At 38.0% G+C, this 25,663-nt stretch overlaps 1 protein-coding gene across 1 annotated transcript in view; it reads right to left on the reverse strand.

Moving 5' to 3' along the window:
- NEK11 (NIMA related kinase 11) overlaps positions 1–25,663 on the reverse strand; it is a 233,818-nt gene that overhangs the window by 155,783 nt on the left and 52,372 nt on the right. Inside the window, exons 4-5 of the mRNA XM_014789660.2 lie at positions 16,234–16,352; positions 448–512 (exon numbers count right to left, since the gene is read on the reverse strand). Of these exons, the coding sequence (XP_014645146.2) occupies positions 448–512; positions 16,234–16,352 (184 nt within the window). The remainder of the gene's footprint in view (positions 1–447; positions 513–16,233; positions 16,353–25,663) is intronic.

The following is a 25,663-nucleotide window of genomic DNA, read 5'->3' on the forward strand; positions in this document are numbered from 1 at the left end:
AACATCTTACATGAAGGTTAAACAACCCAGGAACTGTTATGAGTGGAGGTACAGTTCTGAAGGAGAACTAAAGGTTAACAAAGCCATTATATCAACATTTTAATTATCTGTGATAACTGCTAATTGCTTTTGTTAAAATAAGTGGGGAAATCTGTAGTCATCAAAATAGTAAAACAAGTCTAACCAGTTGCAAAGCGGCATGGAATAGGAACTCAAAAAATATTTGTTAAACCTATCAAGTATATAGCAAATTTATATCAGATAATCAGAAACAAAATCATTGAGTTTTGTTGGGCCCAACCAAGTAGGAACAAAAATTTGAGAACTTTAAATAAACCAATGATTACTCTAACACTTCTAGGTACTCTAGACTCCAACTTGATATATCAATAACGTGTAAAATATACTCTCCCATGTTTTTAAAGTACATATTTTTAAAAATCTTACCAATTTTAAGTAGATTATTTTTCAGAAATATATTCTTTGATTTCAAGTCTCGATGAAGTATCCTCCTACAAAAGGCAAAAAAGGATACACAATTTCATGCAAAATTTAAAAATTTTAAATCCAAACATAAATAATATATATGGGTGTATGTGAAGTGATTCACACGTAAATATCCACTCCCATAGATATATCTTTCAATGTTTGAAAGCTACAAAGCCACAACATTTTCTAGTTTCTCTGAGGAAATAGTTTTAAAACAAAGGTTTTAAAGGCAAGGGAACACGTAGTTGGGAGAAGGGTGATGTGCTTTCAACTATTTCAATAGGCCAGATTTTACTGTGTTTTTGTAGCATGATCTACATAGTACTATATCCAATAACCATACATCCAGTTCACAATTATCATAAAGCTTTATAATCTATTATACTTTATATATAATCTGTTATATATTATATCATATGTGTATAATCTCTTGTATATATTATAATCCAAATGTTCAGGTTTTATATATTTGTGGAAATAATGTTGATGATGATATTTAATAATAGATCACATTTATTATGTTTTACTATAAGCCAGCAATGTAAATTAAGACTTTTATTTCTAGAATTATGGAGAACTAGACAACTTGAAAACTTTTGCCAAAAAAAATCCACAAAACAATGTTGAATAAAGTATACAAATATCTTCATACACACACAGGTGAGTCCACAGGAAGATGAAATAAATCCCAGGGGATTATCCAAAAAAACCCTCAAAAATCAGAGCGGGCAGTAGGTGCTGATTTCTCAGCTGCCCCAGGGGGTTGTTCTGGTCTCAGTAACTCATGGGCTGGCTTTAATGTCCTCATAGAAACAAGAGCCAAGACCTTAAGCCCATGTAATATGGAAAGTTGGGACTAATATTGTATGTAATGTCAGAATCTTACATGTGATCCATACCTTACGTGAAAGTATGATTTAAGAAACATTCACTCATGAGTAAACACAATGATAAGAAAAATGATAATATATGTACAGGTCTGAACTTCGAGCGGAGAAAAAAATATCTCCCTTCATATGTTGTAACCACAGCTCTCTGCTCACTCACATTTGGAATCAAATATGTAACAGCTGTATGGCTCCAGAAATTCCAAACCAAGAAATTAGCATAAAAATTGGTTCTCAGCTGCTAATACCCTCTTGGGGCATCTGGCAGATGCAAATGCAAACTAACAGTCAGCAGATAATACATAATAAAATTAAACCCCTGAGAATTTCAGATAATCTAATAGGATACAAACTATAAGTATATTTTAAATGATTAAAATCATTAAAAAAATGAATCTAAAACACAAGATAGAAACAGGATAATATCCAAAAAGGGATGATGCTGATTTGAGAAACAACCAAATAGAATTTCTAGGGGAAAAATGTGATTATGGAAATAAGAAACTCAAGATTAAGACCTCAGCTTCTAACTATGATGGAGTAAGCTTATATCACACTAAATCTCCTACTTTCCACAGCTGCATAGACAGCACTGTAAAATTTAAACAGTGTAAAATCTAGATAAAATTTAAAAAAAAAAAACAGCTCTTCGAAGATATCAGAGATCAGCTAAGGCAGATGAAGGCAGTCAGTACTTGAGGGGCTAGAACCTGGAGAGAAGGAAAATGCACTGAGCTGAGTCAAACATTTCCCCTTGTGTTTTCCTCTCCGAGCATTTGGCATAAGCAGAAAGCTGTAGCCTAGAGCTTGCAGCAGTTTCACTGGACTAGGTAGACAAAAACTGTAGTTCAGAGCTACCAGGACTTGAGGGGCAAATTTTCCAGAGAAAAGAGAACAAAAGAGAAGTCTGGCATTCTGCATGGATTTTATCCTTGAGGCACTTGCTGAATCCTAAGCTGCTCAGGAACAAGACATTAAGGAGAAAGCAGCTGCTAAGAGGCTAAAAAGCTAAGCAGAGCTTTCAGCAGATTCACAAAGCTGAGGAGGGGTCTTGGTAAATAACTAACTTGGTAAAAAAAACCCTGAAGGACTACTTAGAAATAAAGGCAAACTGGAAATAGATCAGCCCTCACAAAGTCTGAAACCTAGCCTTAAACTATCTCAGCCCTGACTGGATCAAGGTGATCCGCCTGTACTGTAACTACTAGCCAGAAAAAAAATTAAATCCTCTGCAGAGGAAGATAATATCATCCAACATCTCTACACTATTTTACACATATTGTCCAGCATTCACTCAAAAACTACCAGGCAAGCCAAGAGATAACACCAAATGACCAAAAACCAAAAGAAAAAAAAAAAAAACAAATCCATAGGTGATCCACCTATTGGAATCATTGGACAAGGACTTAAAAGTAACTACGATGAACATATTCAAGAAAATAAATGACACAATGATGAATTTCATCAGAGAACTAGATTCTATATACAATTTTAAAAAGAATTGAATGGAAATTCTTGAATTGAAACAAATATAATTACTAAAATTAAGAATTCAGTAGATATGTTTGAAAGCAGATTATACGTAGCAGAAGAGAGGATTTAGAAAATGGAATAATAGTTAGTGAAAAATATTCAGACTGAGGGACACACACAAAAAAAGGTGAAAAACATAGAAAAGAGTATAAGAGACATTTTAAGTATGGTTAAGAAGTTCTAACATATGTGTAAATGGATCCCTAGAAGGAATTCATAGAAATGGCGACTAAAATGTGCAAGTCCAACATACATCTAAGAGACACTCTGAAAGGAAAGAAGAGAATAGAGATAAGACAAAATTCAAAGAGATAATGGGAGAAGGAAATTTCAGAATTTAGAAAGACATAAATTCACAAGTTCAGAAGCAAAACAAATATAAAGCAGAATAAAAAGAATAAAAAGAAATACACAACTAAATGAAACCCTCTAATGATGGAGAACACCAATGACAAAGAGAAGATATTGAGAACTAGCTGAAAGAAAAGAGATTACCTTAATAAGCGTGACAATTAGATGGAAGGTGACTTCTCAACAACAGTAATAGAATCCAGAAGACAGACAGATAATATTTTCAAAGTGTTAGACAAAATATCTGTGAACCTGGAATTTTATGCCTAATAAATAATAGGTAATATATTAGCTAAATATAAAACATTTAGATAAATTAATAGCTAAATTATTATAAAAGAACAAGTAAAAAATAAAGACATTTTCAAGCAAACAAACCAAAAAATTGATAGTGTTTACCATTCACATAACTTAAGGATTTATTTCAGGGAAAATGAAAATGTCACAGAAGGAAGGCCTGGGTACAGGAAGGAGTGGTGAACTGAGAGATTGATAAATACAAGGAAATTTAAACAAGTGTTGGCTTAAAACCAATTATAATGGTAATGGTAATCACTAATTTGTGGAGTATTAAGAGAAAATAGAACTGAAATTCTGAATAACAATAATATAAAAGGAAGGAGGAACGTAATTGGAATTAAAGTCTTTGTAATGTTTAAGAAAAGGGTACATATATTAACTTCAAACTTCATTTATTCAAGTATACATTTAATAATTGAAGGGTAGGGCCGGCCCTGTGGCTTGGTGGTTAAGTGCGCGCGCTGCGATGCTGGTGGCCCGGGTTCGGATCCCGGGTGCGCATCGAGGCACCACTTCTCCGTCCATCCTGAGGCCGAGTCCCACATACAGCAACTAGAAGGATGTGCAGCTATGACATACAACTATCTACTGGGGCTTTGGGGGGAAAAAATAAAATAAATAAAATCTTTAATAATTGAAGGGTAAACACTAAAAAAATAGAAATAAAATGTCTAACTATCAAACTAAGTAGAAAAAAAAAAAAGGGAATAACAAAAACCTGACCAATCCAAAGAAAGTAGGGAAAGGAGAAAAACAAGTATAACAAAATAAAATGGTAGAAATACATTCCATATATTGTTAATCATGACAGACTAAAATCATCAACTATTTAAAAAAAAAAACTTGTTATAAAGAACGCCCTTAAAACATAAGGACAAAGAAAAGTTGGAAAGTAAGAGGATAGAAAAGATATTCTAGGCAAAAGAAAGCTGGCAAAAAGCAATATTAGGTAAATTAAGGATAGAGAATATCACTACATAATGAATAAATCAGTAATTTGTTGCGAAGATTTTAAAATTCTATACTTGTGTACAACTTATGACACAGGCTTAAATATATAGTGAAAAATTAATATTAAAAGAAATTTAAGGAGAATTGACAAATCCACAATCATAATGGGAAATTTAACATATCTCCCTCAGTAATTAGTAGATTCAGTAGACAAAAAATTTTTAAGGATATAGATTTTAGCAACACAATTTTAGATTTGAAAACACAGTTAGCTTGAGCTAATGCACATGAATTGAATATTGCATCAAAAAATTTAAAAATGCATGTTCTTTCAGGCACACATAGAATATTTTCAAAAACTGACAGTGAACAAATCCATAAAGCAAGTCGCAACAGCTTACAAAGAATTAGCACCATACAGTACACACATTCTCTGGCCTCAATGAAGTTAAATTAGAACCCAACAAGGTACTTAGAACAGTGCCGGGCATTGGCAACGACTGATCAAGACAGACAAATTCTCTTTTGATGAAACTTCGTTCTGGTAAAGTAAACAGGCAGAAAACAACTAAATGAGCAGATATATAATATGTCAGCTAACAATTAATACTATTAAAACAAAAAAGTAGAGTAAGGGGCTCGAGACTAACCAGGGTAGGGAGATGCTAGTTAAGCTCAGGCAGTCAGGGAAGGCCTTAGAGAAAGTGACATGAGAGCAGAGACGGGAATGAAGCGAGGGAATGAGCCATGGTTGTGACTGTTATTGTTATTGTTCATATTGCTAATGCTATTGTTACCACCAATATATCAAAAGGGAAAGTCTGCGTGAGGCTATCAAGCAAAGAAGAAAGATGAACAGTGAACAACAGAGCAGTTGAGTTATACAGAGCACCTCAAAGGAACAGGATTGAACTACTGGGAGGGGTTTAAACCACACTGTCCTGCCCCCTCCCTTCCACACCCCACCTCCTGCTTAAGACCCTCCCTGACCCTCCTGCTGGCTGAATCAAGCACAGCCCAGCACTCAGAGCCCTCCATCTCCAGCCTTCTCCTCCAGCTATTTATACATCTGTGAGGAATGGCCTGACAAGGGATTTCTTCCAATCCGTTAATCTATTCACATGAAAAACCTAACAAAGGAATAAACATATAGTTATATATTTGGAGTATCTTTTAAAAGGAAAAAAACTCAAGCCAAGAAAATCTAGGCCAAGAAATTGTCACATCTCTGTTGCAGCCAATACGGCACTTGCTTGTCTTAAGTGCAGCACACGTTTCTTCCTCTATGTCACTGCTCATGTTAAAAGACCCTCCTCTATCATCTCTGCCTCTCAGAATACTGTCTGTCCTTCAGGATTCTATCAGACACAAATCTCATGTACCTCCTGGGAGTCCCCTCTTTCCTTCCGAAGATGCTGCCCACCTCGTCCTGGAGGTGAATTAGTCACTTGCCTGGGAATGCCAGGCCCTCTGGCTCTTGACACCTCTGGACTAGGATGAAACACCACACCAGGTGACATGGAATCTAGCATTCCAAGCAGCAAGGTAAGGAACTAGATGATGCAACCTGAAAGTGCAAGGGAGTTAACTCCCTTGGGGTGAACTAGTGAGAGATAAGAGGAGAAAGAAGATAGGCAGATAAATTTCCCCTTCTCTCTCTCCCCAAAGCATGCTGCCCATGTGCCTATATGCCATGCAAATATCCCTGCCAAGCAATGTGCTGTTATCTTTCCCCAGCTCTTTGTGAAACGATGGCCAGTACAATAACACACCACTTCACTTTGATTCACATCCTTGCCTCACTTCAATCTGTCCTCATTCTCATCACCCTGGGTCTACACCTCCCAAGGAAGGTATCAGCATTTCAATCCTTGCCCCAGACTCTGCTTCCTAGAGGCCCAGGATAAGAAAATGATCCCCTTCTATCATTTTCTCCTAATTCCTAACCACCATTCCTACTACCCTCAGCAAGTTAGACATGCTCTCCCACTTCTGGTCTTCTTTTGACACCAGATGCTACAATTGACCAATCACTCTTGCTAAATTATAAGCTCTACAAGGTCCATTATCTTACTTGCCCGTATTATTCCCTCTAATACTGCAAACATTTAATAATATTTGTAGGTTGAACTTGATTGAATCCTTGGGTTTACACATGTCTGAACTTTTCAAACTATTTTTGATTGACATCTTCCTAAAATGAACTATTTAATTCCCTGACTTCACAAACAAAGGCTATTGTTAACAACTCATGATTACAGTAGGCATCAATTACTATGATGTATCTAATCGTCAGGCCTAAACAGGAGACCCCAGTCTGGAAGCAGTATTCTTGAAACAGGCTGGGAACAGGGATGTGGCCTTATAAAACGAAAATTTACTCTTGAACCCTCAACTTAAAAACCTTCCATCACTCTGCACTGCTTTCGGAATAGAGTCTAAAATCCTATACACACCTACTGGAGACGGTGAGATCTGGCCCAACCAATGCGTCTGGCAACCTCAGCAAAACAGGCCAGGTCTGTGTCATCTTTTCCTCTTCCACACAGTTCTTTACTCATGGTAGAGGCTCAATAAATGTATGTTAATTTTAGAAACACTATCCTTGGCACAAAGATGAATACCATCTTGTGGGGCTCATTCATTAATCCACAAAAACAAATGAGTGCCAACTACATGCTATGTGCTGTACTACATAATGTGGGAAATATAAAGATTCGTAAGATAAGGCCATATATCCCATAACGCTTACAATCAGGATGGAGAGATAAAAGAAAAGCACACAAATAACTATAATAGATGGCAGAAGGGAACTCAGCCATCATCACTTTATTAAGAATTATTTATAATTATAAATGGTTGCCAATATAGACATTTACCAGGTCACAAGGAAACTTCTTTCCCAACAAATGATTACTCTTATGTACACGCCCACAAAATTGCACTATTATTAAACACCATAAATATTAGTTATAAAAATAATTATTTTTTTACCATTACAATTAATGATAACATAGGTGTAGTAATGCTACTTGGTACAGTGGTGAGACCTCAGCCATCCAGATCAAAGCTACAAATCACGGCTGCAGAGCAGGGCCAAAGAAAAGCCACTCACGATGTCCATCTACTTTACTTCAGAGGAGACAAATGGAGACACACTCAAACAGGGAATGGAATCAGAATTGCGTATAAAGGAAAGAATTGGGGATGACGGCAGGAGTTTCCTCTAATTCAAATACTCTTTATCCTCTTTAAGGCTTTGGAGAATGAGACAGGAAATATGCTTTCAAGAGCGGAGAGGAAAGGGAAGAATAAAACTGGACAACACAAGTCTGGGCCACTTCATCTTAGGGCAAATAACCCCAGGCGCTATAATCTAAAGCATTATGCTACTATTTTTATGCCCAATCTGGAGATGAGGAAATCAAGGCACAGAAAAGCTAAATAACTTAATCCACGTCACACAGCCTGTGAGTACAAACAGGTTTGTTTGACTCTACAAACCACAGTTCCCATCCAGGTCTGTTTTACTCATGGTAGATGCTTGATAAATCTATGCTGATTTTAAACAAAGATGGCACAAAGATGAAGATCTAGTAGAGCTCATTCATTAATCCAAACAATCAATAGAACCTTTGCATTTAATCAATATTCTCTCCTGCCTTTTTATAGTCCCACAACATCTAGAGCTGGGCTGCTCATGAGTATGTTGTTAACTATTTAACGGTTAAAAGGAAAACAATTATATTTAACAACAGAGGGTTAAATAAAATTTGGCCTCCTCTATGCCCACTCTTGGGCTTCCCTTGGTATGGCAGGAACTGTTGAGCGCCCACCTCGTGACCAATCTCCTGCTCTTCTCCCTTGCCATCAGAACCCCACAAGCCCTAGGGAGTCTGAGCCCTCCTCAGTCCTAAGAAAAAGGCAAACAATATATTAGAAAGCAGTTATGAGAAGTAATTGGCTGGCACTGTGGTAATGGAATAATAAATTCTATGCAACAGAGCAGATATCAAACTATTTCGTAAATTTTTGTAAAGTATAATTTATTGACTTTGTGGTTACAGTAAGCAAACTAGTTCCAGTAAGAAAGTCTTGTCATATACTTGGTTAATATCCTTTCCTTTAAAGTATATAAAAATCAAATCCAAGAAATAACAAGGTGACCAGTGATACAGATAATTTATATAAAATGTTTTTCTAAAAAGCTCAAAGTAGCTCTCCATCTATTATCTCATATGTCCCACACCACATCTCTAGGAGTGGTAGGTCCCTCTCATTTCTAAGTTTCAGGATGCCCAAGGGAGTTAAATGACCTGGTTAAGATTAGATGACAGCTGTGGCCAAATGCACAGCGGAGCTCCTGCCTCTGTCTCCTCCATCAGGCCATTTTCTACATCTTCCAGCCTCCAGGACCACAATAGAGTGAAGAACAGTCTGTGGAGGTAGATAGAGTGTGTGTTTCTCAGGCCCCCAACCCAAGGTGGGACTGTGGAGAAGGTATGGACAACTTAACCTTCATGTCCCCTTAAGCCCTTATCTTAATAGTTTCCGAAACCCCAGCTCCCTTCCCCACAGGTCTGTCCTTCATCTGGCGGGGTCTCAGGGTGAATTGCAAACTCTTCTTGCCGAGGATGCTCGTACAAGCAGTGACTCCTTGGTGATGCATGGCCCAAGCAGCCCCCGTTGCTGGTCTCTGTTACGTGGCGTCCGTCCTAGACTCTGAGGTGCCTGCCTGGCTTCCTCATTGATATTGTGGGCCCTCACAACCATGATGAGACCTCTGTGTTGTAAGTCAGGGACAGAGTCAGGTCCTCCTCAAACGTAGCTATTGCCAACACAGCAGGAGTTGCCTATACCTGGCACTGGGATGGGTTCTTCTTGAAAAAAAGTGACTTCAGGACATCCTCAAGAAGTGGGAACTGGGAGAAAGCAAGAATCTCCAATAACACCACAGACACCACCACTTCTCTCTGCTTTTCCATCTTCAAACCTGGGATAGCACACCTCTATCCCCCACCATGTTTACTGACCTAGATTCCCAAGTGGGTCCTTTCCCTTGGAGCCTCACTACACGAAAAATGAATTCCACATGCCACCTTTCAGGGAATATTTAGCCACTCTAACACTATCTCACCAAGCTGGCTGGGGAAATGCGTGGGCTGCTAGGTGACAAGGAAGTCATCTTAGGGAAAGTGCCCCAGCCCTGGTTTCTCCTCCACTGTGAAAGCACCAAAATCAGCAAGGCCTCAAGATCACCAGCAAATGGGGTCTCTGCAGAGAGGCTGCTCTGTCCTTCATCTTAAAAAATCTAGGCCAACTGAACTCCCCCCGTCAACAGAAATAAGTTTGGCGGGGGCGGGGTGGGTAGTCTGTTTTTCGGCTTCTGTGTTAGCACTGGGAACAAAAAAAGAAGAAGAAGACATTGTCTCTGCCCCCAAGGAGTTCCCTTATGCCCAATTCTGTTGTGGCATCCAGAGAAGATGATGTTTCAAAGAATAGCCAATTAATTGGACCAAAGAGAAGAAAGCTTACAGGACTGCACTTTCAGAGAAGGGATGGTTCTAGCTTTGTCTAAGGTTCCAAAGTCCCTCAAATACTGAACCAGCCTAGGGAAGCTTGGGGGAGTTGGTAAGAAGCCTCAGAACACAAACACCTTTAAAAAATTTAGATCTGTCTGTGTGCCAGAGGTTCAGGCCCGCGGGGAGGAATGAGTTTTAGCACTACATTCTCAAGATAGCTTTTAGTGAACCGTGAATATTCTCAGCTTTTAACATCATTATTTATAAGCATTTATGCCACATGCTATAGATTTAGAATATTACAGATGTATAAATAAACCAAATTACAATAAGTACAGGAAAGCTCCAAAGGAGTAAAAAAAATCTTCATTTCTTCTGTAACCTCATTCTTCTCAGTTATTCCAGGGTCTTCTTTATCTCCTCTGCTGCTGCTCTGTATTAGTCTCGGGTTCTCCAGAGAAACAGAACCAACAGGAGAGACCTAGACTGAGATCTAGATCGAGATCGAGATCTAGATAGATATGGAGATTTATTACGAGGAATTGGCTCATGCAATTATGGAGGCTGAGAAGTTCCACAATCCACAAGCTAAAGACCCAGGAAAGCCAGTGGTTTAATTTGGCCTGAGTCTAAAGGCCTGAGAACCAGGGGAGTCACTGATCTAAGTCTCTTAGTCCAAGGGCAGGAGCAGATTTGAGATGAGATATCCCGGCCCCATCAGTGAGGCAGTAAAAAAGGGGCAGATTCCTCCTTCCTCTACCTTTTGTTCTATTCAGGCCCTCAAGGGATTGGACAGTATCCAACCACACTGGAGAGGGCAGTCTACATTACTGAGTTCACAGATTCAAATACGTATCTTATCCTGAAACACCTTCACAGACACACCCAGAAGCAATGTTTACTCTGGGCACCCCAGGGCCTGCTCAAGCTGACACATGAAATTAACCATCACACGCACTAAAAGAATTTGCAAGGCATTTCCAACAGAAGACCGGAACCTAACTTCTTCACATATATTGTTTCCAAGGCAATCTTCTTCCTAACTCATTTGTAAGCAATCTATGTAATTTTCAAAATACATTTTAATATATACTATAGACCACATGAAGAAAAGGCTAGAATAATGCTTTGTAGATAGATCTATTTTTATTGGCTATAGTTGGAAAGAGTTGAAAGCTGAGTGAAACATTGTGGTAGGCTGTATGCTTGCTCCCAAATATTCACACAACTTGTGCTTGGCAGTGAGTGTCCCCTTTGGGAGGAATAGGCATTCTTACCCCTCAGACACTGGGCTTGGTCATGTGACTTGCTCTGATCAATGGCATGTGAGCAGACAGGGTGATTGTCAGGTCTGGGCAGAATTTTTAAGAGTCATTGAGTGTTTCCACTAACCCTCCTGCTTTTCCCTCTGCCGTGAGAAAAGCATGTCCCAGATAGGAGCTGCTCCTTCAGTTCAGGTTCTGGAATGAGAGGACATGTAGAGCAGACCCACAGCTGATCTGCAGCTGCCAACATGCAACACAAGCAACAAATGATCATTGTAAGCCACTGCGCTGGAGGGTTCTTGTTAGCAGAGCATGACTTCCTTCAGCAGGAATGCGTTTTAGTGCCATATTCTCAAGGTAGATTTAGTGAACTGTGAATATTCTCAGCTTTTACATCATTATTTATGTGTCTATGCCATATGTTAATAGAATATCTTTTGGATATAAACTGTTTTAAAAACAGATAATTAAGATAGTTTATTTTCTATAGAAAACATATTTTAGACCTATACAAATTAAATATTGGAAACTAACAGAAGTGAAAAGTAGATTATATATTTACAATCAGAAATAACATATAGCATTTCTCCATTTAAAAACTATTCTGGAGATTGGATCAAGATGGAGACACCTGCCTCCCCTTTCTACCCCAAATTCCCAGAAATATGAAGAATTTTTCAAGAGGAAATTCATAATAGTGCTAGAAAACAGTAGTTATATATGGGCAAGAATTTTTTTAAAAGCTCTGAAAGAATGCGAAAGGAGGAGCCCCAAATCTAAAACATAGGTATAGAAGAATGCTGCCTCTATATCCCTCTACCCACAGCAGTGACCGGCTCAACAATGCACCCCATACGGATTTTCTCACTTCTCCATCTCACTCTCTCTCCCCACTCACTGGCTTCTGCTTCCTGAGATCACCTCCTAGATAAACTTCTTGTACCGCAGTTTTTGTTTCAAGGCTCTGATATTGGAGGAACCCAGATGACTCTTGGTGTTTTCCCAAGATCTAGGGCCTCACTTCTAACTTCCTTCTCTCTCTCTCTCATTCGCTCTCCATATTCCACCCAGCATATTCACAATTAAACTCAGCATCATTGTTTCAAACCTGTCTTTCTAACTTCTCACTCACCCTTGGGTGATGAACCTTGGGTTCACGCTTGACCTTCTCTTATCACATCTCACATATCCACTTAATTTCAAGCCCAGTCAACTTACCAAGCTCACGCTCATCCTTTCACATCCTGCCCACTGCTGCCACACTGGTTCAGGTCTAATGACCTCATGCATGGATATTATAGAAGGCTCCAGATGAATAACCCAAGTTCCTCTCTTTCTCCTCTATAATTTATCATCTAATCTTCCTGAAGCTCTGGTCATATTATAGCTCCACTCAAAAGGCTTCTGCGGCATCAATGTCTACAAAATAAAGCCCTCTACAACATGATCTCAATCTACCTTTCCTTACAACTTCATTCATGTATCCCAAGAGCCTTCCCAACTGAAGCACTCATCACTCACTCTGAAAGTGCCCTGTTTTTCCAGCTCTGTGCCTTTGCTCACTCTGTTCCCTAAACCCAGACAGCTCTGACCCATCTTTCACCATATTTAAAACCTACCTTGGGTCAAATATCACTTCTTCCAAGAAGGCTTCATTGATTCTCTCAAATAGAATATATCCATCTTCTGATCTCCTATAGCACTTAAACTGTTCTTTTCTTAGCACTCATCACTTGTTTATTGTTACAATAAAGTATAATTTACATTAAACTGTATAAACTTTAAGCTTGATGAATTTATATATATATATATAAATTATATATACTGTATATATATATCATCCTTGTAATCTTCCACCTAGATCAAGATATAGAACATTTCCACCATCCCAGAAGGTTTCTTTGTGCCCCCTCCAGTCAAAATCCCCTTCCAAGGGTAATCTCTATTCTGACTCACCATAGACTAGTTTTGCCCACTTTTGAACATCATACAAATGGAGTCATATAGTATGCACTATTTTGCATCTGGTTTCTTTCCCCCAACATCATGTCTCTGAGATTCATCTAGGTCATGCATATCAATTGTGTTATTTTTTTATTGTAGAGTAGTATTCCATTGTATGGCTATACAAAAATTTATTTAACCATTTTACTGTAAATCGACATTTCTCAGTGTTTTGGCTATGACAAATAAGGCTCCTAAGGACTTTTCTGTATGTCTTTTGTTGGACATAGGTACTCATTTTTCATCTCAGGAATAGAATTAGTGGGTGACAGGATATTTGAATGTATAGATTTGGAGGTACTATTAAACATTTTTCCAAAGTGGTTATACCAATTTACACCCTAACAGCAACGTAAGACAGTTCCAGTGGCTCCACATCCTTGCCAACACTTGTTAGTGTCAGAAATTTTTTTAGCCCTTCTGGTGGCTATGCCCTCATTTCTACATTGAATTACAATCACAAACAACAACATTTACATAGGGCTTAACAGTTTGAAAACTTTTTAAATGTATAATATCTCAATGCATATTCCCTAGAGCCCTATAAGTAAACAGGGTTGTTGTTAGTGCCATGAAGTTGATTCGAACTCCTAGTGACCCTGTGTACAGCAGAATGCAAACGCTCAGTCTTTTTGGGCCATCCTCTCACCTTTCAGCACTATATTAGACAGTGCTCTGCTGCTATTCATAGGGTTTTCATGGCCAATTTTTTTGGAAGTGGGTGGCCAGGTCCTTCTTCCAGTGTATCTTAGTCTGGAAGCTCCGCTGAAACCTGCCCACCATGAATGACCCTGCTGGTATTTGAAACACTGGTGGCAAAGCTTTCAGCATCACAGCAACACACGGCCACCACAGTGTGACAACTGACAACTGGGCTGTGTGGTTCTCTGACTGGGAAACAAACCCAGGCCACGGCAGTGAGAGCTCTGAGTCTTAACCACTAGACCACCAGGGCTGACTAAGTAAGCAGGGAGAGTCCCATTATTATCCCTATTTTACAGATGAGGAAACAAAGGCTCAGAGAGGTTAAGCAGCTTGTCCAGGGTCATAATACAGTACACAATAGAGACTCCGAATCCTGTATATCCACCATGCTACACGATTTATAGTTATTTGGATACATGTTTTATCTCTGCTAGTTTACTAACAGCTCTTTGAAGTTGGGCCTTATTTTTAAGTTACTACTACTGAATAAATGAATAAATGAACTTAAATATAAAATTGAAATTTCTCTGTCTATACAGAAAAACTTTACAACAATTTGTTATAATAACATAATGAATAAGAAGCACCATCATTTATTATCTGAATCACAGAGGATGGTATTTCAGATCCACAGATCCACAAATATACAAACATTTAGCTCCATTTAATGACTTTCTTGGAATGTTGCAGGATTTGAAAAAAATTTAAATCCTTGGGGCTGGCCCAGTAGTGTAGTGGTTGGGTTCACACACTCTGCTTTGGCAACCCAGAGTTCATGAGTTCGGATCATGGGCACAGATCTACACACTGCTCATCAAGCCATGCTGTGGCAGCCTTCCACGTACAAAAAAAGAGGAAGACTGGCACAGATGTTAGCTCAGGGCCAATCTTCCTCACCAAAAAAGGAAAAAAAAATTAAATCCTTTCTTTGAGGGATTATTTTAAACTCATTTATTTTAACTATTAGTAAGCAGACCCAAGCATATAAAAAATATTTGGGTTCCTAAATCAACCAGATTTCAGTTTTATATTTTGCACATAGAACACCAAAGCTGGTATCTTCATATGTGTTGTTTTCCTTGGGGCTAATAAATATTCCACGGAATAGTAAAGAAAATAAATACCAATCTAACTATATACACAGATGTCCTACATTCAGCAGCTTTGGTTAGTTTATTAAAAGATTATTTGATATTCTTTTATCATTTTCTCTTAGGATAGTTTGACATCATTCAAAAGATTGTTATGAGTTGTCAATAAGTCAGTGGCTATCTCTATCATTGAGCATGTGTTTCAGAAGATACATGGCAAAGTACAGAATAATCTAATTAAGTTTTATGCAATCAGAAACCACAGATGACACACTTAAACTATGTGACATCCATGGATAGCCAGACCTTGGCATACTCTATAAATTTCCACTTATGTTCTAGAAGAATATTACCACATGTTCTGTCCACTCCTAAGTTGAAAGCTAATATGGACATCTCATAGTATCTACTTTCATTTGTCTATGTATGTTCATCTTTTCAAATGCATTCATACTATTTTATGGGTCTATGAAACATTCAACATCTAAAACTTCTTACTTTTGACCTTCCAAAAAAATAATAAAAAGTTTCAAAATATATTTTTGAGGCAGAGTCTGTAAATGAAAATTATAGGCAATTGAACTCATAAAACATACTTTGACTTTCTTTATCAGATATTTCATGTCAAAATTGACTTTTGCTCTGAGTACTTATCACTCTGAGGCCAAAGAATATCTTCTGCCTCAATTACTCAACTCATCTTGGGATGTGAACACGGCTAAATGTGCATGACACACTTCCAAGGTGACCACACAATTCATTTGTAGCATGCCAGGATATTTATAGCTCAAGCCTGCTGTAAGATATAATAAATCCACAGCACGCTAAAGGTATCTGAGAACAGCTTGTGACTCACAGAATATGATCAGATGTAGGGGAATGTGTTTAATACAAGTTTCTGTCTTGTATGCAAGGCCAACTTGATTTCTAGAACAACAAGAAAAAAAGCTATTTAAGTAAATCTTCTAGATATAATCATTCAACAATTTCCTCATAGAAAAGCATTGTAGATATTTAGTTATAGTCATTTAACTTTTGGACCTGCTTCCTTTCAATTCTACTCCCCAAAATTCATTTTTCAAGTTCAGACATGACTGTTAAAAAAATCCTGGCTCTCAGTAACAAATGAACATACCTTTTATGCATGTAGTCAACTCCTAGCAACAGCTGGATAAACCATTCTATTATTTGACTTTCCGGAAAGGTTTTCCCAGCTTCTTTATATTCCTGAATTTTATAGTCCAGATCTCGGCCCTGAAACAAAATAGAATAATTCTTCATGTTTTTTTCAGTTATCAGATGTTAAAATCAACCTCTCTCGACAACAGTTAATACACAGCAGTCACTGTTTATCATAAGAAAATGAGGGCATACTGCCACTCTGTAACTATCACTGACAAAGATTCTCTCCTTGACGAAACTCTAGCCAGGCTCCTCGGAGCCCTCTTCTCGACTACGCCTCAACCTTGGCCTATAAAGACTTGAAGAAATACTAACATATTTCTAACAGCTCCAGGCCACATCCCTAGGATGATCCCAGTCTCCCTTAAAGTGCCTGCCTGAGAAAACTCAAGGCTGCCAAAAGAATGTACTGTTTGTTCCAGCCCACACCTCAAGAGAGAGCCCCTGTCTCTCTGTCTCTGTGGGAGGGCAGGAGCCTAACTTCTATAAGCGCCAGCTAGCAAACCCAGATACACATGGACCAATCCCCTTCTGCCCTTTACAATTTTTCGCTTCCCTGACTCTGCTCAGGCCCATACCATTCCCCCTCATTCTCCCTTTAAATTGTCCAGTCACTTCTGCACATATCAGAATGGAGCTCTGCTCTTTCCCCTACTGTCAGTAGTTACTGAATAAACTGTTTTCACTGCTTTAAGTAATGTCTGGCTGTGATTATCTTTAACATCACTCAAGGAGAAAACCTTTTTAAAGTGTTTTTATTTTTATTACATTACCTAAATATTACCTAAAAATTTATATTTATTACATTACATTACATTACATATTTACCCACATAAGTACCTATACAAAACTAGGAATAACTTTCCTTATGCTTAGAGTTTTATATAACTATAGAACCCTAACATGTATACAAATTAAAACTATAAAGCCAATAAAATTCAAATTCATGATATTAATTTAATATAAAATGATGATGTTTTGGTGAAACTAAATCAGTGCTTACATTGTGCATATGATGCTGGCTGCTAAAGTATAGATTCTGGTTGGTTTGGCATGCCCACATTAACATGTGCCTTGGGATGACTTAACTCTCCTTTTCCCTATTTAACTACAGCAAACCTATCAGGAATACAGCAACTGTTGATTTATGTGGGCTCCAAACACACCACTCAAGCATTTAGTCAGTCTCTGTCCTCCCACTCACTGGTGAAAGGTAAAAGAATAATACTTGGTGCCTAAAAGCAATCATGATCACAAAGACAAACATCTAAAATTGTGGGCAGTATCTGATATAAGATCCTTTCTGATTATGCTTATATTAATGTATTTCAACTACCATAGAAATGAAAACACAAAATGCTAAATTCTCTTAGAGAACCCCTATACCTGATCTCTTTTATCTTAAAACACTGAAAAATTAGCAACAATTCAAGAGCCGTTCCTTTGAAGAAAAGGATGGGTTAAATGCAACTGTTTGGTCTTTGCAGGATTCCAACAACACAGGCCCATGAAGAGGGGAGGAACTTGCCACATCCATAAGGAGCATGAGAGCCAGACATTAAGCTGCTCACAGACTATTCCCAACAGAGTCATCATCGTTCAATGCAAAGGAAAAGCATTTACAGGCAGTGAAATAATCAAGGAGAAGTCACTTCTACTCAAACAACATGAGGTCAACTGACTAACTCATTTGTAATGCATTTTTTATTTCCTTCCAGGGAAATGTGCAAATATTTGCCTAGCATATTCTCTCCTTCCACACAGGGCATGACAAGTCAAAAGTGGCATATCAAATCTTCAACTTGCTCCCTCACTGAAAATCAATTTCCTGCTAGATTTTCTGAGCCAAGGAGATCAAGGCTTGCTGGAATTCAAAAACACAGTGAATCAAATATTTGACTCCTTGTCAAAAAGACCATCATTTCCTTCTCATTCTCCAAACCTGCCTTTATATTACCTCTCTTTTTAATCCTAGAGTTTATCAAAGTTCTGTTGGATCATACAAGCTGTACTGTCATAATGTTTCCATAAGTTGCAAAAAACATTTTTTGACAATAGATTATTATAACATCCTGTGAAGCAGACATGAAAGCCCTTCAGATGAAAGGTAAGCTGTAAATGTATATATTTTTCCAATCCCAGTTTACCTTTTCTATTCATGAGGACTCTAGCAAACCTTTCTCTCACACGAAAAAGAAAAAAATTTTAAAACAAAAAACAAGATCTCCTTTCAATACCCCATTTAGATTCTCTGAATATGATAAAACATCTCCAGTGGCAGAAAGATAACTATGTACATGTTGCCATCTCCTTTCTGAATAGTTTCAGATGAGGAGTAACAGAAAGAAAGAAAGAGAGAGAGAGAAAGAAGGATGACCGGAGGAAGGAAGGGAAGAGCGAGGGAGAAAGGAAGGAGGGAAGGGGGAAAGAGGATGGAGGGAGGAAGGGAGGGAAGAAGAAACGAAATGAAAAGAAAAAGAAAAAACAAAACTTGCCTTAAAGAAATATCAGTGAAGTTACCTGCTTCAATCCAATGTTTCTCACTTCAGGAAGGTCATACATAAGTACAGTTGTCCCTATGAAAACAGCCTTTGCATATGTAATTGTCTGCCCCAATTATAATAATACTGAAATTTGGAGAAATTTCTCTGTCTTAAAATAGCATTCCTTTTAGGAATTTATCCCCAAACTGTAATGCTGCTTTTCATTTCCTATAGTCATTTTTAAACTGTTAGTTGAAGAAACATAAATTCTGACACATTTTGCATCACATTTGGTATATTTTCTCTGTGAGGGAGCAAAACTATTGCCTCTGTGAATTATCTTGTCATAATGGGAGCACACTCCCTGGGTGACATTTATTGTCAGTCTGACAATTACCTCATCATGCTCTCTCCTCAAGTAGTGAGTAGAAGTTGCTTGTCTGTTTCCTGCATTGATATTGTGTGTGCACGATTTCCTGTGACTAAATAAACATATATTTAGACTATTGAAAAAAAAAATAGGGCCTTCGATAGTAGGTCTCAAAGGGAAACGTCAAAAGGAGTTACACAAACTCCCCCTTGCTCTCTGGGTAGAACCGTAAGAAGAAGAAACATACTTGTTCTTTGTATTAAGCAGGGGACATGTTCAATCAACAAGAAGACAGAATGCCGAAAGATTAAATTAACCAGAGAGCTGGGTCTCACTCTCCTCAAGTTACTCCTTCTACAGTTTTCATTTTGCATGTTTATCTCCAAGAAAAACTATTTGTTTTGTATTTGCTTTGTTCTTTAATAAACAGTCTGTAGATTATTTTCTTAGGATTTAATTAAGGTAGACAAGTCACTCACCGATTAAGACAACAAATTATGCTTTTATATGACAAAAAAAGAAATATAATTTTTTGTGAAGCAGTCTGATTTTAACTCAGCAATATAAAAAGCATTTATTACTTTCATTCTTTAAACCATCTTCCAAGTAAAAATCAAATGTTTTTGATGAAATGTCACACCTTGGTTTAAGAAGTTCTTATTACACTATCTGTAGGCACATTCTGTTTTCTTAACTTTGTCTTTGAGAAATATTTAATGATGATTTTTATTGCTAAAAAAACTTAATGAAAAGAGTATTGACTTTAACTTGAACCAATAAACGTTGCCCTAAGTCTATACTGCTGACAGAAAATGTTTTCCCTCACTAATATCCCCCCTCGAAAGTTGCAATGAAAGCCTTAATGTTAACTTCTAAGGTTTTGAAAATCTATAAGCCAAAATGTACCATTTGATGGATTATGCTATCTCCTCTCTCCATCCCAGTTAGCCAACATTAGATTGACTTTGAAATGCCAAGACCTTGAAGGAATGAAGAACAACCCAAATACAGTGTCTAAACTCCATCTTTGATTGCTATTAAAAAGTTTTAAATCCTAAAACGATTTGATTAAAAAGAATTAATCCATGTTTTCTTAAGTTGTCAATAGAAGCACTTACAACCAGTTTAAAAGACTAAAGAAAAGCCTCTTCAGAAGCCTGAATACAACAGACCTGCAATGTAGAGAGCATATACAAAGGACAAAATAATCTCAGGATGTGGGGGCTGGAAGGAGCTTGAAAAATCATTCCGCCCTACTTCTTCATTTTAAAATGAAAAAGCTACCCTTTATTAATTCACCGTGTTGACATCTTAAAATGATGTTCTCTCACACTCTACATCTCCTTTAAATAAGTTTCTAATATAGCCTTTCAGTGGACTTCAAATTTTAGCATTCATCAGAATCATCCAAGTTACTTGTTTAAAATGCATATTCCTGGGCCATATCAATGTAGACTCTGATTCAATAAATCTGGAGAGAACCAAGGAATCTATATTTTTTACCAAGCATCCTAAGTGATTCTGGGACAGGTGGTCCATGGACTGCACTTTAAGAAAACGCTGATAGATGATAATACAAAAGGGCTATATACTTAGTACTTCACCCATCAATGGAAACATTTTGTCCAATAGTTTGAAAAATTCCGAAGGCAAAAAATGTCCTTGGGAAAGTCAGGGCTGAATAAGAATCATTTTATAATGACACATTTTTAAAAGTCGGTGACATTACTTAGGAGAATACCAATAAAAGGAGGTGGAGGGGGCAGGGGAAGGATGTCCTCTGTGATTATATTGTAGAACCTGAAGACATTTCCTTACAATTTTGGAAATTCACTGTAATCCACTCCAGTGCATTAAAAGTGGGGGAATGTCAAGCCACGTTATGCTCTTAAAAGCAAAATAAGAAAATCCAGTTTCTCAATAGTTACTAAAGAATGCCATGTAGTATCATGACATTCTAACAACATAAATGAGCATTCTCGGGTTTAATTGCTAATTTTTTTTTCAAATTCTTTTAGAGCAAGTGTTCTTCCTGCTGAGGTAAATGTACACGAATAAGGATAAAATGGTAGAACTTATTTTTACCTTAAGAAGTGACATGACATTATGCTCTCATCTATAAATCACTGGGTTGTTTTTTAAAATAAATTATTTGAAGTAGATTATTGATTCTATTTTTGAACACTTAAATTTATATAAAGTCATATGTCAGCTAAATCCATACCCCAAATACCATAAGTTCTTCTGGGTTTACGAATTGCTTTATATTAGTGCATTGTACATTTCTTTTAAATTCAATTAGTTTTGCTTTTTAATTTTTACATTAACAATTTTAAGTAAAAATCAATGGCCTTACGTTTTAACTTCATTGTTAAAAGGTTAAAATATTTCATAGTTCACACAAAGAAAGTAAATGGAACAAATCAAATGACTTTAATTTTGGTGCTTATAAAAATCATGAACAGATCAAGTTAGGTGTATAAAAACATGAGACATTATTTACAGTCTTCCCTAACCGAATAAAGTTTAGACCTGTAGAACTGGCACAGAGCAAATTCAGGGAGGCCTACCTACTCCAGGATGGAGCTGCCCAGGAAAACCCGAGGGCCCTGACAGGACCCACCTCTCTGAAGATAAGGCTTAGTTCCCTCAGTCAGCAGCAATCCCAGCAATGCAGACCACTGAAAACAGCCGTGATGTGTGGACACCTGGAACTCACACTGGGAAGGATGTGCTGTAGACTGAATGTTTGTGTCCACCCAAAATGTATATGGTGAAATCCTAACCCCCAGTGTGATGGTATTAGCAGGTGGGGCCTTTGGGAGGTGATTAGGTCATAAGCGTGGAGCCCTCACGAACAGGATTAGTGTCCTTATAAAAGAGACCCCACGAGTTCCCTCCCATCTTCCCCCATGTGAGGACACAGTAAGAAGACAGCTGTCTATGAACCAGGAATTAGTTCTCATCAGACACTGAATCTGTCAGCACCTTGATCTTAGATTTCCCAGCCTCCAGAACTGTGAAAAATAAATTTCTGTTTTTTATAAGCCACTCAGTCTATGGTATTTTGTTATAGCAGCCTGAACAGACTAAGACAGAAGTTCACTAGTCGATGTCACAATGATCAATACCCCAGGAGTGTCTCTTGTCCATAAGCAACCAATCCTGGGTGGTGATGGCCCCAGACATAGCTTCAGGACTATAAGCAGTGGTTTCGAAGTACAGAAAAGGGTTTGGCTCTAAGAGTAGACCAACACATCCAGCACAAAGTTATAAGGACCCTCTGAGAGCTATAAGCCTGGTGGCTGCACGTTATCGCCAATTCACTTGCCAGAGTCTACTGACACACACTCGAGTTTCAATATTACAAAACTCAACCCACTAACTTAGTTTAATTAGTTTTGCATAAACAAGAAACATAAGAGAAACTTTCTGATTTTCTTTTTTACAGTATGAACAGATCCTTCGAAAGAACTTGCCTGCAAGTTGCTCTCAGACCCATTAGTGTTTAAGAATTTTCATGTTTCTTCCTTCTAGCATGAATCCTCATACTCAAGGCTACAAGCCAAAAACTCAGAGGGGTAAAAATTAGCTTTCTAGAAAACTACTTGAGGGGAGGAGTAGCAATGAAATGGGTGTTGATACACTATCTTAAGATCAGGGAAGGGGTCAGAGAAATGAAATAACTCACTCAAGGAAATGGACCACAATTTGAACAAAAGTCAGTGTGGTGCCAAAGTCCACACACTTTCCACTATTTCAAACTCTATCTAGTCTCCTACTGAAATAAAATAAAATAATTAATAATATCATCATTATATTAAAACATGTATGCATGTACCAATTGATATAGATGTGTTTCTGTGTTTATGTATATGTATTATAGAAATAGAGATAGATAAAGATACAGAACACAAGTGAGAATAAGCCAAGGAAAGGAGCAGCTTTCATGTACAATGTGATAATTTGGTGTACACATGCATTGTGAGATGAGCGCCACAGTCAGGTTGATTGACATATCCAATACCTCACATGATTACGTTTTGCGTGTGTGTTGAGAGCACTCGAGATCTACCCTTATGGTAAATTTCAGGTGTACAGTGCAGTATTGTGAACCATGGTCAGCATGCTGTACATTAGATCCCCAGAACTTCTTCATCTTATAACTGAAAGTTTCAGTTTTAGATTTTGCATAATTCACATAGACAGGTTTGATTAGTGTGGCTGTGAGCTATGTTTAGTTTAGGGCCATCATTTCAAACGTTTGGTTAACACTATTGATATGGAGGTTGACATTGTTGATATGGACAATAAAATAATCAATCTCTACTCGATTAAACATTGAGGGAGGAATAGGAGCAATCCAAGTAGACAAAAAAAAAGGAGCAGCTTTCCCAATACCCCTGGTCCCGGTCCCGCCCTGGACGAAATTCAACATTCCAGCCATGTGATTGCCAGAAAGTCACTCCACCTCTCTGGGGTCCTATTTCCTCATTTATAAAATATAATCAGTAAATAAGAATCCACTTCTTGAAACAGGATGGGGGCATGTTAAGAGGACACAGGAGCCAACGTGAAGGAGCCCCAACAGCTGAAGCTGGAGAAATTTGAGAAATAAAATTAATAATGACAGTATTGGGTTATAACCTATAGAATAAAATAAATATCCATGAGTCCATACTGATATAAATAAATAACTAAGTACATAAATGGAAGAAAAAGAATAGTGGGACAGCTCTTCCTTTCAGGAGAATCTGAATCAGTAAATGTAGGAAGAATGAGGGAAATCCACACTCACCATTAGGGAAACATCACAGTAAAAATTGCTCCAGGCAACTTCCATTGATAGATGCTTAAATCAGTGGGTGAGGAGAAACAGGACAGAAGCTTGCTCAGGGAGCAAGGAGAACAAGCTGGGTAATTTTTATGAATAATAGCACCAAGCTAGGTGGCCTGAGTAGAAAACCACACCCACCACCAGGGCCAGACTTCCCTGTTCTCAGGTCTGGGCCTCACCTTTGCTCAGTGCTCTATAAACACTGACAAATTTTTCCTTTATGACTCTATTTTTCTGTTTTCACACTTACCATTCTCCCTTTTTTGCAGTTCTCAGCACTGGCTGCACATGAGAATCCCCTGGAGAGCTTCCAAAAATCCTGATGCCTGCGTCATACCCCAGATCAATTAAATCAGACTTTCCGGAGGAGGGTCTCAGGCCGCAGGATTTCTGAAAGCTCTCCAGGTGATTCTCATGTGCAGACAAGGTTGAGCACTACCATTAGATTGATATAATTTTTGTTAGCTATGTTAATATCATTGTGCAGGAAACAGACAAGTCTAGCCTTTGCTACTTTTTGCCCTGATAGTCGTATGTTCTCTCTCTCCTGACGATATGTGATCTCATCTGTTCTCTACTGTGTCTACTAATTTAATGCCCAGGTTTCTGGGGATGCCTTATCCTCACCTAAATGGAACACCTTCAGGCAGTACCTCACAGGTCTCCAGTGCAGTACATTGTTAGGTGTACCAGCAAAATAAGGTATTTTGACATATATTGTCACATATGTCAATGCTTTTGATATATATGACAGGCAGAAGGATCCAATATTTTATCTATTACCATCAGTGTTGGACAAAAATGAGGTGAAGCAGCTGAAATCACGTAGTAAAGGGGAAAAATTCATCAGCGGAAAAAAAGAAATTTCCTGAGTACTAACTTCTTTGTGGTTCATTATGTAGGTCCATGATGTGATACAAAAACGAATAAGAAAAAGATCAATCCCACAAGTTGAGAATCAGAGATGGTTTATACTATGTATAATATGCTGAGTGCCACCCAAGATAAAATGCTATGAGATGGGGTGATCAGGTGAGGAGTGACTTCCAGCCAGGAGATATGAGAGTCTTTGTAGAGGAAGCAGCATTTCAGGTTGGCCTGAGAGGATGGGTAGGATTTGAATATGGGCTAGCAGAAAGGACATTCTGAAAGGGAATGGCCCAAGCACAGATGAAAAAGTGTGCAACAGTGGAGGATGGACAGGGAACAGCAAGCAGTTCCATTTCCCCTGGGTGGAGGAGAATAGAAGATGCCAATATTTGAAATACCCATTCTGCCACTTTGGTAGTTTGGGAACCGTTCTCCATCAAAAATTTGGTTAGATATTGACAAGAAGTTGTGAGAGTTGGGTTATTTGCTTTTTACACTCATCATCTGATGTGATGTGTCCAAAGGGTTGGGTGGTGGATGCAGCGGCTTCAGGAATGCATTTATATACCTTTCAATCTCCCAAGGCCCTAAATTAAATTACGGAAGAGGAAACCTGGAGATAAAAAGTCCAGCTACTTCAAAGGTGATAGCATTTTCCTATAAGGTGCAAGTTTGGCCATCTGCCATTTCCAATATTATTATTTTACCTCCATAAAAAGAGGATAATGCCAGGCTTGTGGGCGTTAAGAGCAAATTTGGGTCTGAAGATGAGAAATATCTGTTAACAACAACGATGGAGCCATGGCAGACGTCATTCCTCTGG

Source organism: Ceratotherium simum, chromosome 5 (assembly GCF_057802395.1).
Source record: "Ceratotherium simum simum isolate JZ-2026a chromosome 5, ASM5780239v1, whole genome shotgun sequence".
In the NCBI taxonomy this organism is placed as follows: Eukaryota; Metazoa; Chordata; class Mammalia; order Perissodactyla; family Rhinocerotidae; genus Ceratotherium; species Ceratotherium simum.